The sequence below is a fragment of the Saccostrea cucullata genome, unplaced genomic scaffold (genome assembly GCF_032062105.1).
Source record: "Saccostrea cucullata isolate Sc308-1 unplaced genomic scaffold, CSIRO_AGI_Scuc_v1 ctg5267, whole genome shotgun sequence".
NCBI lineage: Eukaryota > Metazoa > Mollusca > Bivalvia > Ostreida > Ostreidae > Saccostrea > Saccostrea cuccullata.
In genome coordinates, this window is record NW_026936304.1 from 47,495 (window position 1) to 63,587 (window position 16,093).

The 16,093-nt window shown below is 36.8% G+C and overlaps 1 protein-coding gene across 1 annotated transcript; it reads right to left on the minus strand.

The window, feature by feature from the left end:
- Window positions 1-374: 374 nt before the first annotated feature.
- On the minus strand, window positions 375-890 carry LOC134245347 (uncharacterized protein K02A2.6-like). Its single transcript, XM_062727645.1, has one exon. It carries the CDS (start codon window positions 888-890, stop codon window positions 375-377), a length of 516 nt encoding a protein of 171 aa, XP_062583629.1.
- Window positions 891-16,093: the final 15,203 nt, after the last annotated feature.

The window sequence follows — 16,093 nt, forward strand, 5'->3', positions numbered from 1 at the left end:
ACTTTTTCAAATGAGACACATTTCTTTTGTAATGAACTCCCTCCATGGATTCTAACACAACACTATTTCCATTTTTCTCGACAACTTTGAATGGATCACTATGAAATGTCGTAGATAACTTGTTTTCCTTGTTCTTCTTCATCAAAGCAAGATCACCAGGTTTTATGTCGCTAAGTGTAGGTCCTCTCTTAGCATCAGAATACATCTTCCCTTTTGCCTTCTTCTCTGCATCTCTATCTCTAACTCTGTAATCTGTCTCACGATATGTGTAGATATCTGGTAGTTTTGTACGAATAACTCGACGGAACAACAACTCAGCCGGACTCAACTCCTGTTGTGGTATGTGGTGATGAGCGATACATCAGCAAATAAGTCTAAAGTTCCGATTTCCAGTCTTTCTTTTCTGCTTGTGCAATCTTCAGTCTCTTCAATATTGATCTGTTCTGACGTTCAATTTCTCCATTGGCCTGTGGCCACAATGGGGTGGTCTTCCTATGAATGATTCCATTTATTTCACAGTATGTTTTGAAATATTCACTGACAAATTGTGGTCCATTGTCTGTTGTAATAGAAACAGGTAATCCATGTGTACTGAAAATCTTTGTCAACACTTCGACCATTTTCTCCGCTGTTGTAGATCTCATGGCAGCCAGATCAATCCATCGTGAATAATAATCGACGATAGTAAAAATGTAGTCTCCGGATGGTAATGGTCCTAGGAAATCAGCTGCTAAATGTTCCCATGGTCGTGATGGTAATTCTGTTCTGTGCATAGGTTCCACTTTTTCAGGTTGTGATACTAGTTGACATCCATAACAAGCTTTGTTCCACTGTTCAATGTCTTGGTCCATTTTAGGCCACCAAACCTTGGATCGCAATCGCTGCTTCATGATAACAATTCCAGGATGTCCCTCATGACCTAGTGCCAGTACTTGGTCGCGTAATGACTTAGGTATGACAATCCTTGTCCCTCGTAGTATCAGATGTCCAACAGTACACATGATTTTACTGTCAAATATTCTTTGTTCTGTAACTGGTACCATTTCCCTGTTATCAAGCATTCTCTCAAGTTCTTGAGATCCTCATCCTCCAATGATGCTCTCTCAAGCTCAGATACGGTCATTGCGATTGGAACAGCTTCCTCAATCACAAAGCGTAAGTATTCTTCAGTATCATTCGTCTTCGGATTTGGTGTATCTGTTGACAACATCCTTGACAATGAATCAGCTATGTTTGATTTACCCGGAATATGACGAACTGTGTAACTGTAGTTCTGCATCCTTAAGAACCATCTCTCTACACGTGCACATGGTTTCGATTTTGGCGAGAAAATGAACTCTAGTGGCTTATGGTCTGTTAACAGCTCAAAAGTCTTCCCCATCAAGTACATGTGAAACCGCTCACATCCCCACACTAAGCTGAGTGCTTCCTTCTCAGTTTGTGCGTATCTGCGTTCGACGTCCGTTAAGGATCTACTCGCATAGGAGATAATCTTAGGTTTCCCGTGTTGTTCCTGGACTAAAACAGCGCCTAAGCCGACTGGACTTGCATCTGCAATAACTTGTGTTTTGGCATTCACATCAAAGTAGGCTAAAGTTGACACATTAGCTAAACAGTCTCTAAGTTTGTCAAATGCTTCATTTTGCTCTCGTCCCCATGCAAATGACTGGTCTTTACGCAAAAGTCTGTTTAAGGGTTCTGCTACAGTGGACAGGTTTGGTATGAACCTGCCCGCAAAATTGACTAGTCCCAAGAAGCTGCGCACCTCAGATACTGACTGTGGTGTCCTGGCACTCCTAATAGCCTGAACTTTGCTGTCTGCTATTCCGATACCATGTTCATAGAGTACGTATCCCATGAAATCGATCTTCTCCATATTGAATTGACATTTCTCAATGTTCAAAGTCATTCCAGAGTCTTCTAAACGTTTCAACACTGACTCTAGGTTACGTCGATGCTCTTGTTCTGTTGATCCATGGACCACAACATCATCATATATTGCGTTCACACCAGGTAAGTCTCCTAATGTCTGTTGAATGATTTTGTTATACATTTCAGGAGCACAGCTCACTCCAAACAATAAACGTTTGTATCGATAAAGTCCTCTTGGTGTCATAAAGGTAGTTATTTCTCTAGAGTCTGGGGTAAGCTCTAGCTGATGATAGGCCCACTTGATATCTAGTTTACTGTAAACTTTTCTCTGATTCAAGTCCTGTAAGATTTCATCGACAGTAGGAATTTGGTATCTCTCACGAACGACTGCCTCGTTAGCTCTACGCATGTCGACACATATGCGAATATCTGAATTCTTCTTTGGTACAACCACAATAGGTGATACCCATTGACTTGGCCCTTTGACTCTCTCGATAACATCCATCTTCTCAAGTTCATCCAGTTTCTGGTCTAGCTTACTGCGTAAATGGTACGGTACTCTACGTACGGACTGACTTACAGGATGTACGGACTCATCAATTGGAATTTTAAGTTGGAAATCTCTCAGTTTTCCAAGTCCTGTGAACACTTTCGGAAATTTCCCTAGTATCTCTGTTTTAATATCTGTGCTATTCACAGTGTGCACTGGTGCAACAGTACTTGTCTCTTGAATCTGTAGTACTCCAAGCTGGGTAGAAGTATCATAGCCTAGGAGAGCTTGTCCACTTTCTTCTACAACAAAGAACTCGGCTGACACACCCCGGTCTCGCGTACACACATCAGCAACAAAACTTCCTGCGACGGCAGTGGTTTGTTACTACCATAGGGATACAGTTTCTTTGTCGATGCTTTCGCCTGTCTGTGACATTTCACTTTTTGTTCCTTGAGTTGTTCCCATAAGTGTCTGTCAATAACATTCACTGAAGCTCCTGAGTCGATGATCACTTTTGTATCAATACCGCATATACTAACACTAAAGTCATTCTTTGAACGATCCTGGTTCCGAATAGTAAACACATAAGTTCTCTCAGACTCCTCACCTTGTTCTACTTCTGAAGTTTCAATATTTCGGACTGCTGTCCTCTTAGTTTTGTGCCACTTTGTCTTTGACTTGGTCTTGCAGCATGCTTCATAATGTCCATCCATGTGACATTTCCGACACTTCTGTCCTCGTGCTGGACATTTCGGATACGTACGAATGTGACCGTATTTACCACATGCGAAACACTTTTTGTCTGGTTTATCATGTTGTTTAGAGTCATGTTTATGTTTGTATCTACTCACTTTGTTAACTGTTTCTTGTTCTGGATTGTGTTCCATAGTCACTGCTCTTTTGTCAGCTGCTTTCAAACTCTGTGCTATTTCTCTCAGTTGTTTCAGTGTCACATTATTTTTCTCTAACAATTTCCTTCTCAGTCTTTGAGAATAACACTTCTCTATCACTTGATCACGTATACTTTCATCAATATTCGTAAAGTTACAATAAACAGCTTTCTGTCTCAGTCTAGTGATAAATTGTTCAACAGTTTCTGTCGCTGTTTGTGCCATAGCGCGAAATTGTGACCTTTCAAACGTGTGATTTACCTGAGGAGTGAAGTGTTTATTCAATGTCGCCAACGCCACGCCATACACGTTTTCTCCATCACCCGGTTCGGGAACTTCTAGCGTGTAGAAAATATCCTGTACGTCCATCCCTGCCTCATGTAACATTAAAGCTTTCTTTTGCGCTGGGTCTTCTATTCCCTTTCCGCTTGCAAAGAGCTCAAATGCTCGTGCCCACCGTGTCCAACGGATCCCTACCGAATTCACATCTCCATGTGTGTCAAACTTATCAATCCTATTCACATCGGTCAAAATAGGTTTCGCATCTGCCATTGCTCGGCTCTGGTTTATCCTCGTCGCCAGATGTAGTGTCCCATACAAAGTTAATATCGGATTTAACCACATGTACTGATGTAACACAAACTAATCAGCCATACTTTTATTTATAACATCAACTTCCGGTTGAGTACAAGGGAGACAAATCACAATTAAATAAATGAGAGTTATCTTTCTTAGAACATAAAATATGAGTAAAGTATAATCAATCACACACTACAGCCCCAGGGTCAGTGGCTCCTGTAGGATGGGGTGCACAACTGAGAAAGTGAAAATGCATTTTCTCTTTGTTACTCTGATCTATCTCTGGGTATTAATTAACCAAAGTAAGCATGCTACTTAAGTATGATGATAAGCAATAGTGCAACTTTCAAAATGTGAATTTCATGGCCTCTGGTTTAAAACACGAATCAAATTCTATTGTTGGAAAGTTGTTGCATGATACTCAGGTGACCTATAAGGCCCATGGGCCTCTTGTATTTCATAATTGTAGTGAGAATACCTTACTTTGGGTACCAATACATTGTATATTAAATTTGCGTTTAAGAAAAGTTTATTCTTCGTTATGTTGTCATACGGGGGCATCAGTGTTTCACAAGCACATCTTGTGCATATAGAGAATTAGGATAAATCCCTTTTTAGGTCACCTGAGTAAACTCAGGTTACCTATTGCTATCTGTTTTTGTCCGTCGTCATTCGTCGGTCTCAAACTTTTGAACATTTTAAGCTTCTTCTCTGGAAACCGCTGAACCAATTTCAACAAAATTTGGTATACAGCATCTATGGGTACAGGGAAATAACAGTTGTGAATTTCATGGTCCCTGTCCCCCTTGGGCCTGAGGGGTGCGGCCAAATTCTTTAAAATTAATGCAATCTTAAAAAATCTTCTTCTTTACTCATGGACATTAAGCAGTCAAACTGTTGGCATGATTGTAATTAGCTTTGAATCCTCTACCAAAATTGTGAATTTCATGGCCCCTGGGTCAGGGGTTCTGGTGTAGGATGGGGTTATATAGATCAAATGGTAAAAATCCATTATTTCTTTGAAAACCTTCTGATCTGCTCCTGGGTAATAAATAAACTAACCAAATACATAGTTATGCTGCATAAGACCGCTTCTTCCAAAATTGTGAATTTCAGAGCCTCAGGATTAGGGGTTATGGTGTTAGGGTGGGGCTCTATTGATCATATAGTGAAAATGCATAAATTCTTTAAAAATCTTCTCAGCTGCTCCTGGGAATAAAAGCAATGAACTATGTACATAGTTATGATGAGGAAGAATGCCTCTTCCAAATTTGTGATTTCAGGCCCCTTGGTCAGGGGTTCTGGTGTTGGGATGGGACTCTATTGAATATATGGTGAAAATGTTTGAAACCTTGAAAATTTTTCCCTTTGGTCTAGGGTATTATGCCAATGGTCTATTAAGTGCATATTTATGATGAAGAAAGATGCCTCTTCCAAAATGGTTAATTCCAGGACGGGGGGGGGGGGGGGGGCATAGTCTGACAAGAAATTAATGCTTTGAAATCTGCTCTTTTGTATTAATCACCCATTTATGATGAAATAAAGTTGATGCTAGAATTTTCAAAATTTTGTAATATGTGGCCCCAGGGTCAGTGGTTCCTGTGGGATGGGGTGCAAAATTGGTTATAAAGTGGAAATGCATGAAATATTCTTCCCTTTGTTACCCTGATCTACCTCTGGGTATTAAGAATTAGCCAAAATAAACATGCTATGTTTATATAGTAATGATAAGCAATGGTGCCGCAATCAAATTTCATGGCCTCTTGTTTAAAAAAAGATCAAATTTAATTGTTGGAAAGTTGCTACTTGATGGTCAGGTGACCTATAAGGCCCTTTGGCCTCTTGTTTAAATTATCACTGATTATATTTTAAGGTAAGATTCTTCTCACATTTCTTGTATTTAAAAATTAATGAAATTTTCACAGAATCAAGAGGACAATATCACTAAGTGATGGTATCAGAGAGATTAAGTTTGACCGTTTAATATTAGAGTCAAGGTCAGGTCAAGTTCATTACCTTTTTCATCGGCATTAAGAATAAAAAATTACTGCTTCCAATCATGCGATTCCTACTTGTAATTCAAAAGATTGAATGTTTTTCTTTTTGCAACAAAAGATACTACCATAAATGGCCTATAAGATGATATTACCAAATTGACATGGATAATTTAAATAAAATGGATATTTGCTAATCCGAATTTCCTCTACCTTTTAAAAATTTTTAAGGATTTATTAGTTATTTTTATATGCTTCCTATATTTAACTTTTTCCAGTTTTCACATATAGTAAAGTTGTCACATAAACGATACAAAAACTAAAAGTTTTGATCGTTTACTAAGAGAGAAATAACACTCTTTACGGATTTTTGGCTCAAATTTGTACTTAGTTTTGAAGCATTTAAAAGCCAACATTGTTCTAGTATGTGTGAAAAATCTTACTTATTTGATATATTTTAAAACTTTAGTCCCTTATTATTGATTTAACTTACATTTGAAAATTCCGTCTAGTCTTTGATTGCGTAAAAATTATAACTAAATTCAATGTTCTATAATAATTTTGAGAGTCAGAAAAGAAGATATTTTCATACGCCACCATTCCGCTAAAAATATAGTCCTTGCTAGTTTTCAAACGCAGTTCACCATTTCTATTTAAAGTTGTATAATTGTGATGAGGAAAGAAAAATATGGTCTTTTAAATCTCGTACATCTAAATATATACATGTAAGACATATCAACAAATGTACTTTGAATATTCCATCTAGCCAGAAACCAGAGAAGAATCCTACCTTAAAGGAGTTGAAGTTGTGAAATTAAAAAAAAAGATGTGTATGTGAAACACTGTTGCCCCCATATGGCAGCTTATGGCTAAATTTAAAGTTTTCCAGATGTAAGTCAATATCGAAGGTAAATAGATTAAAAATATTGCTATCCAACGAAAAATCTCGTCTCAGCAAATATTACTGTGAAATATGAAAACCCTAACATCAAACTTTGAAAAGTTATAACAAGTCCTAGCATCAACAATTGAAACGTTATTGAAAAATCTTACAAGTTCTTTGAAAAGTATGCCAAATGTCAAAGTCAACATTAAAAGTTCCAAAGGAAAGGTCTTGTCACAAGGAATATACTTGCGATATATGAAAACCCTATCACCTATCATTCAAAGTGATGGTCAAGGGTCAAGTTTTTCAAAAGTTCAAACTCTAATGTCAAAGGGTCATACTTGTTGGTATCTAATGGAAGATCTTGTCCCAAGTAATACACATAACTAGTGCTAATTGTAACGGGGACCGTTACAGATGTTCCCCAAACGCTCCCCAACTCCCTTTCGGTGCCATATTCCCTGTAAGCTTCATTAAATAAGACAAACTCTATGCATTTGAGACTTTAACAACGTTTGCCAAGAAGTGTACAAAGTTCATTCAAATTTTAGCATTGCACGCGTGCGCATGTGAATGCATATGCGTAATGACCATATCATCTTGTCTACACAATCTATATATTTTAATATACTAAATATTAAAGTATTTAGTCCAAAAGTATTAAAAGATACGCTCATTCAAGTGTATTTTTTATTTGACTCATTTCACGTGCACGCACGTGCGTGCATGTGCAAGATGACCATACCTTCTTGTAGAAGTCCATTACATCTATCTATGTTCTAAATACCACCCCGTTTGGTTGAAAACCAAGGGAGTTATAGCTGTTTAAAGTTTAAGCCAATCAGATTGCAGCGCACGTACATGCACGTAAATGTATGTGCATTGTGACATACCTTCTTGTAGAAGTCGATTATATCTATCTATGTTCCAAACCCCATCCTGTTTGGTTGAAAACCAAGGGAGTTATATCTATTTAAAGTTTAAGCCAATCAGATTGCAGCGCACGTGCATGCACGTGTTTTCATGAAAATTGCTATATATCATGTAGGATATCGTAATGCATGGCAATGTTCAAAATTTCAAAAAGATTTCGTCAAAAAACAAGAAAGATATTGAGACTTTAGTTTTAGCCAATCAGAGCGAAGCGCACGTGCATGCGCGTGAGATCTTGCTATTTTGACCATGTTATATTGTATATGCTACTAATCTATCCTTATATTATGAGTTTCAAAGCATTTCATCAAAAATGTAAAAAGTTACGCCTATATCAATTAAATCGGTCATTTCACGTGTTGCACGTGCACGCTCTTGCAAGCACGTGCGCGCAAAATGACATTCGTTCCGCAAATCTACATAACATGCCTACTGACCCTAAAAAGGTTTTACCTAAGTCGGATGTGTAGTTTACAAGATCACTCCCGGACAAAAAAGTACCCAGGAAGAAGAAGAAGAAGAAGAAGAAGAAGAAAAATAATAATAATAATAAGAAACAGAGTAAAAACAATATGTTCCCCAACTTCGTTTGGGGAACATAATTATGCAGTATGAAATCCATTCAATGTTATGAACAAGGTCAGAGGTTTAAAAAGTGTGTCAAAATCAAAGGTAGAAATTGTTGATATTCAATGGAGGATCTTGTCACAAGAAATACAACTGTGGAATATGAAAGCTATAGCACCAAGTGTTCAAAAGTTGCGACCCAGGTTAAAGTGATTATAAAATTGAAAAAGTTGGTTAATCTCTAGGTCAAGAGGTCATATATCTTGGTACCCAAAGAAAGTTCTTGACACAAGAAATATAAAAGTGAAATATGAAAACCCTAGTTCTAACCAATTAAATAGTTATCGACAAGGTTTTGCAGACAAAAAGATTAACAGGCCGACAGACGGACAGGACAAAAGGTACACTGTATATGCACTCGAATAGTCCATACCAGGGGCAAAATGTCATTTTAAACTACACTGTATTTAGAGTAAACATGATTGTCAAAGTTTATTTACCGTAATTTGGAAGAGTAGATTTTAAACTGGATACTGTAAACCAACTATTATTCGCGTCATCTTTTATTCGCGATTCGTCAGTTTGAAAGCAATAAACAACGATTAATTTACACGACAGAGGAGAAATTCTCTATAAACACAATACAAAATGAATGGGCGATTAATATTCGCGAATTAAATAAGGTCGCGAAACTCCCCGAATAAAAGTTGGTTTACAGTAATCTAAATATTAGGTACCCTATAAATACTTTCAGTAGAGTTATGAAAAAGTATATTTTAAAATACAAAATATAATTTACATGTATCTACCGTTTAAAACATTCAACTTTCCTTTGTTTTCTATCGCTGGTCTCTTGTCTCTGATATGATCCGTTGACTTCCTTTGGTTTAAATGACTTCTTAAGGTCATATGAAACGTAGTTTGAACTTTATTGGGCTCTTCCCCGGAGTTGAAGAGTTCCACTATACGAAGGACCTGTGTGCAATACTCTTAATGTCTATAATTAGATGGATTTGTACACCTCTTTTAAAACAAATTTTGATGGGAAAAAATCTGGAATTCATGTTTCGTAGTTTTTGTACAATATTCTTTGATTAAAACAAAAATTTTCATAATTTGATACCTTCCAAAAACCCCTGGTTATGCACGCTGATTTTTTGTCTATGAAAATCTGATGGCACTTTAATCTTATAAAGATTATACTGAAAAATTATCAGTAGGTAAGGTACCTTGCGTACGTCCTTAAATAGAAGTTTTGAAGCCTTTGAAAAGTTATTCTGTGTCCTTGTCAACTCAATTAATTGTAAGATGAGATTTCAGTAATTTTTTTTTTATTTCTGAAAAATATCCGAGAGTGTAGTTCTGTGTAATTGATGACACTGAAAGGCATGTAAGTAAAGGTAAACTATAACATGTAACACGACAGAAAGTTGACATCTATAAGTGAATGAAGGCAACTCCTACTGAACTTACTCTTTTAAATGAATTAAACAAGGGGAAAGCTGTTAGTGATTTGGTGCCGTTGACGACCCCTGGAGTCGCAGGTGAAAGTCCTGCCAGGGGCTAATAAGACCTTTGGTTGTGTCTTCGAGGGCGAAGACCATTTAAGGAGGGAGGAATGTAATGGTTTGGGCCGTGGATATCGACCTGGATAGCTCAGTTGGTAGAGCACCTGACTAGAGATGCAGGGGTCCCGGGTTCGGTTCCTGGTCCAGCCATACATTTTCTCCCTTCCCGTTACAAAAAGTGTTTGTTTTAGAAGTTTATTTTGACGCAAATTTCGCATATCTTTAAGTGCAGTCATCCTTTAACGAATTCCTTATACGGATATCGCGAAGTAAATTTCCAGGTCCCAGTGACTTTGTTATAACCGAGTTTTTCAGTGTATTTTAAAATAATTAGCTTTTCGATAGAATTTGAAATCTTTTCAAGCATCAAAATGTCTAAGTCCAAATTTCCTCTCAAATTCCAAAAAGTTCTAGAGACCCTAGTATGGAAATAATCGGAATTTCATGGATTTCAATAACCTCTGGAAAATCTACATTAGGGAATATACAAGTTTAGTGCCCCTTACAAAACTGATATGTTTGCTGCAGGCCTGCAGCAAGTCTGCTGCAAGCTTGCAGCAAACAAAATTGTTCGCAGGAAGAAAATTTTCTTGTTCGCAGATGGTTGCCGCTACCTGCAATCTTGCGGCAAACATTGCAGCAATTGCTGCAAGCCTGCAACAAATTCGTAGAAACCCAACGTGTTTGCAGGAACATTGCAAGAAACATACACACCAATCTAATGTTCGCAGCAAGTTCGCAAGAACAGTTATCAAGTCAAATCAGCCAATGAAATGCAATTTGTTCTTGGTTAACACAGAATTCGCCATTTTGAAATGTTTGAATTGTTGTACATGTTTCAGTATTTTGTTAATAATATATACTGTTTTGAAGGATTACAAATGCAAAACAAATGCAAAACTCTACATCTAGGTGTACAATGGCAACCATAATATCTAATTGGTAAGATCTGATTTTGTTTTATGCTTAAAAGCATGTTTAAGTAACTGTTGTAACTGCCAGGTCAAATCTAAATCTACTTATTATGAATTTCAGTCCTCATCTTAATATCACATTTGTTTGCTGCTTATATGTATTAAAGGTCCCAAATCAATTACACTGTATTATAGTTATGTTTACTAGTACATGTAAATGTTTTCAAATAAATTAGTAACTGCAATACATGTATTTAATTATAAAATTATGTGTAAAGTTCTTTGTTTTCTGTACATATAAAAAAAACTATGATGCACTTTAATTAAGAAGAGTATGGAAATATTGTCTAAAAACATAAAAAAACACTTGCACTATTTCAGACACATGTGGTGGATTTTCTCTATTATAAAACAGGTCAGGACCAAAGTTTTTTTTTTCGAACTTGCTGTTTGTATACAGGAATGTGCCAAAAGTCATGTGGAAATTGTTTGCTGCAAGTTAGCAGCAATGTTTGCAGCAAGCTTTCCATACTTAGAAAATCCAGTGCAGACTTGCAGTAAATCTCATTTGCATGGTAAAATATTTGCAGCAAGCTTGCTGCAAAAACCAAGGCTTTGTATTAACTGCCATGCTTTCTTCAGCTACATTGCCGCAAGCTTGAAGCAATATTTGCTGCAGACTTGCAGCAAATATTTGCAGGAAGGCAATATTTCCTATTTTTATATTCATATGAAGCAGAATTTGTGCAAAATCATATGCGTGAAAAGAAGAAAACACTTGCTGTGGCCTTCAACTCGACATTTAGATATTTCGACGACGTATTGTCAATTAACAATGGTAATTTCCATTCCTACGTCGATACGATATATCCTGGTGAGCTTGAGATAAGATAAAAGATACCACAGAGTCTGACACTTCTGTTTCATACTTGGATATTTTACTTGAAAAAAACGTTAATGATAATCTAACAACCAAGCTATATGATAAACGTGATGACTAACTTTTCTATCGTCAACTTCCCTTGCATACGGAGTATATATATCTCAGTTGATTCTATACGCAAGATTTGCTCTACGTTTGAACAATTTCTTAAACGTGGTAAATTATTGACAAGCAAGTTAATGACACAAGAATATCAGCCGTCTCGTTTAAAATCATCATTTCGTAAGTTCTATGGTCGATACAATGACCTTGTCAGCAAATATAATTTATCATTGAGTCAAATGCTGACTGATTTTTTTCATACTAATTGTTAGTCCATTATTTATACACTGAATTGACGACGGATTTTTCCGTTATTTCCTGATCGTGACAAAGAGGATATGGCGGGTGTGACTGGTCAGCAGGGGATGCTTACACCTCCATGGCACCTGATCCCACCTCTGATGTTTTGGAGGTCCGTGTTTGTTCTGCTCTTCTTTTGTATTGAATACTGTTCGTTATCTCCATATCCTTCTTCGGTAAAACCCCAGTCACATTTCCAAAAACGACCAGCGGCCGACGGTTTTTGAAGCAAAAATTGGATTCTTCGGGTGACAATAGGCAGTTCATCGGCCGTTGTCTTGCCCGATTTGGACCTCTCTTTTTTTGTCGGCCGACCAATTTTTGTGTCCATCGGTCCAAGTTATAATTTTTTCTGAGTCGGTGGTCGATTTCTTCAATTGAAGTTAACCGTCGACCAACCTTCGACCATCGTCCGACCATCGGCGGTCAGTTTATTAAGTCGGTCGTCCATCGTTCGACAATAAGGATGTCCAAAATTTCGGCCGACGCTTAAAATCAAACTGTAGCTCATCAGAGCTCGATGATCAGGCGACGATTGGCCGACTTGTGAATATTTAACCTATCGAGGATACATTACACAAAGAAAATTTTGATGCATGGATTGATATATATTTTTTGAACGGAAATAACATAAATAATTAATCCATAAGATATAAAGAAATCTTAAGTATTCTTTGCTGCTTAGATATGCGCCATTTGTCGTTTTTATGTAATTCCATACAAAATTTTGCACACATTTTCAACATTGAGTCACAATCTTACAAAATTCTACCACCTTGCAAATATTACTCACGTCACATATCTGAAAACATATCTATGAAAAATATTGCTGATTTTTAAGAAAAAAAGATTTTTTATGTAATTTATCGAAGTCGTCGGTGTTCTTAGGAATTAATGTGACTGCTCCGTGTCGCCCGATACTCGTGTCCGCCGATCATGTTCTTTCAGCCGACAAGACCAGAAAAATTTAGTCGCCCGACTATCGGCTTAAATGTGACCTAGGCATATGGGGCGCGATAGTTCTTAACATATGAACTCTTTGTTACCGCAAGGCACACAGACTGTTATAAAGCGTTTTCTGTCAACGTAATTCTACTTAAGTTCGCGATCCAGCGCCACTAATCAAGTTAGATATTCTCAAAATATGCAACTGAAAATCCCCGACTCTCTTTCTGCTGTTTTAGTGTAATGCTGCGTTACGTGCATTTCTAATAATAGGTGGCAATTGCTAATAAAGTAAAGGGATTTTTCACACATAGTAGATAAGAGAAATTCTTATCATGCTCTTCTATATGCATTGTAATCAATTAAGTCATGTCGGCACACATTACTTTTGTACCATGTAGCTAACAATATCTGCATCTATTACACAAATACTTTATTAAAACGGTAAATTATTTATTATGTACATGCAATATAGTGATTGAATAAGTACATTAATTAAAACTCAGCCGGGATTTTAATAATTTTAATGATTGATTTACAATGTACTACTTACATATCATGGTGCGTTCTATATAACTTATATCCATATAAACTATTAGTTATTTCTTCTAGACCCTTTAAGTTATTTCAGGCAATGTAACTAAAACAAGCCTTCCTATTAACACCTTGCACCATGCTGAGAGCTATCAGTGAAGTTGGTTTTCCCATCTCAGTATCAACTAGATATTGAGATGGTGGACATCTCAAAGGGCCCCGCTTTAAGCAATTAACATGAAAATGTAACGTAGCTGAAAAGGGTTTATTTTGAAGGTGTTTGAGATTAAAGGGGACAAGAAGTATTACTACCTGAAAAATAATACAATTAAAAACTTTTAGAAATGTATCCTCTATGAAAATTGTTGCATATCCTCTATCATAATATGGAAGGAAAATCACAAATGTTCCATATCCAGTCAATTTGTTTGAGGCTGAGTAGACTTGAGGGAAAGTAATTATGCAGCGAACAAACACTTTAAAAAGAGAGGCTATTTTTGACCCTTGACCTAGAAACTTTGTTCAAGGTCACTGCACATTCATCAAAAAGTGGCACTCTGGGAGAGAAATATGAGACACATTGGACCAAGGGGAGAGAAGATATGCGCCAAACAAGGATTTTTCATATAATTTTGCTATGACCTTGACCTTTGACCTAGAAACATGCTTCAAGGTCACTGCACACCGGTTACCCAAAAGCACTCTGTTTGTGAAGTATGGCCCAGATAAGCCAACAAAAGTAAAATATGCTCCAGACAAGAATTTAAACAGAAAGGCTTTTTTTGACCTTGACATTTGACCTTGAAACTTTGCTAAAGGTCACTGCAGACCGGTTACCCAAAAGCACTCTGTTGACCTTGACCTTTGACCAAGAAACATGGTTCATAGTCACTGCACATCGGTTACCCAAAGCCACTCTGTTGGTGAAGTATGAGCCAGATTGGACCAAAGGGAGATAAGATATGATCCGGACAAGGCTTTTTCATATATTTCTGCTATGACCTTGACCTTGAAACTTTGTTCAAGATCACTGCACCTTCACTGATCAAAGGCACTCTGTGGGTGAAGTATGAGTCAGATTGGGCCGAGGAGAGAGAAGATATGCTCCGAACAAATCTTGGAACGGACAGACTGATCACTATAGGGCGCCCGCCGAGCGGGGCCCTAATTAATAACAGAATGGAATGCATTCATGGACTGTCTTTTTTAAGGTTTCATCAAAGGTCAACATTTCAAAAAAATTATTTTTACAATAGCTCATACACTATGTGAGTTGTAAAGTTAAAACTTTTAAATTTTATAAATATGTCATTGATTAACATATAGAAAGAATCACTTGAAAACAAATATTTTTAAAAAATATATATTTTTAAAGAAAAAAATGTATCCAAAAATGTGCATTTTTAAAGAAAATGCTGCTGCTCAATTCTGTCCTTTTTGTGAAAATCATCAATGCAGCAATAAAGCCTCTATTAATTCATAGTTTTAGATTGTAAATATTTTCTCCCATAGATTTCTTGCACGCATGTTTAAAATTGGTTGCTCAAAGAGAAAAAATCACTAGTTTGCCCTACAAGATGACGTCTGATGGAAATAACGACGTAGCAAAATGGGTACATCCCACTAATTATTTTTAGAATCGGTAGAAGAAAGTAGTGCAGAAAAAAAATAACTAGTTCCTTAATTTTCAGACTTTACGAAAAAAATTGATTACGTACAGTGTACTATAAACTGAGCCTCAAATTTGTTGATAAGGAGTGTCTTTCTTAACAAAATAGCTTGGCAAATGTAATTTATCAAGAAGATCAGCTGAATTATTTTGTGTATTATAACGCCATTGAGAATCCTGAAATTCCCCTTTTTCACTTTCATTAGAGGTTCCTGAAGACAGACGCATTTTGCCGGAAAACGGGGAATATGACATGCCACCTCGAGATTTTAACCAAAGAAAGACAAATTGATGTGCTTTGATTTGAGGGGTCACTAACTACTTAACAAAAATTAGGGGCATTCTACATGTATGTGAAGAAATTTTAACATTGTCGCCTATGGAAAATCAATTAATGGGCTATACCCAAATAAGTCATAGAAAAACGGTCTATTTCTTTGTATTCGTTGGGTTAACTGGAACAGCAAAAAATGTTCGGAGAAAAGAGAAGTAACTCTCATTATCATAAAAAAAAAACAGCAGCATGTATTTCATTATATTAATGATAGTTTTATACAGAACGCATGTCCGTCTGCTCAAAACATAAATAACAAGATGTCTTTGTGAAATACTGATACCACCGTATGGCAACAAAGCGAGGGTTAAATTTTCTCAAATGAAAATCAAACATGTACCCAAAGTAAGGCCTTCTCACAAGAAATGCAAATGTGAAATATAAAAACCTTAGCACCACCTGTTATAAAGATATGGCCAAGATTAACGTTTTGAAAGATAGGTTAAACTCCAGCTCAAGGTCAAGGTTGTTGGTTTCTAAAGGAAGGCCTTTGTCACAAAGATTACAAATGGGAAATATGGAAGCCCTAGCTCTTACTGTTCAAAAGATATGGCCAAGGTAAAAGTATTCAAAATAAGGTCAGACTCCAAGGTCTAGGCCAAAGGGTCAAAGTTGTTGGAATCCAATGCA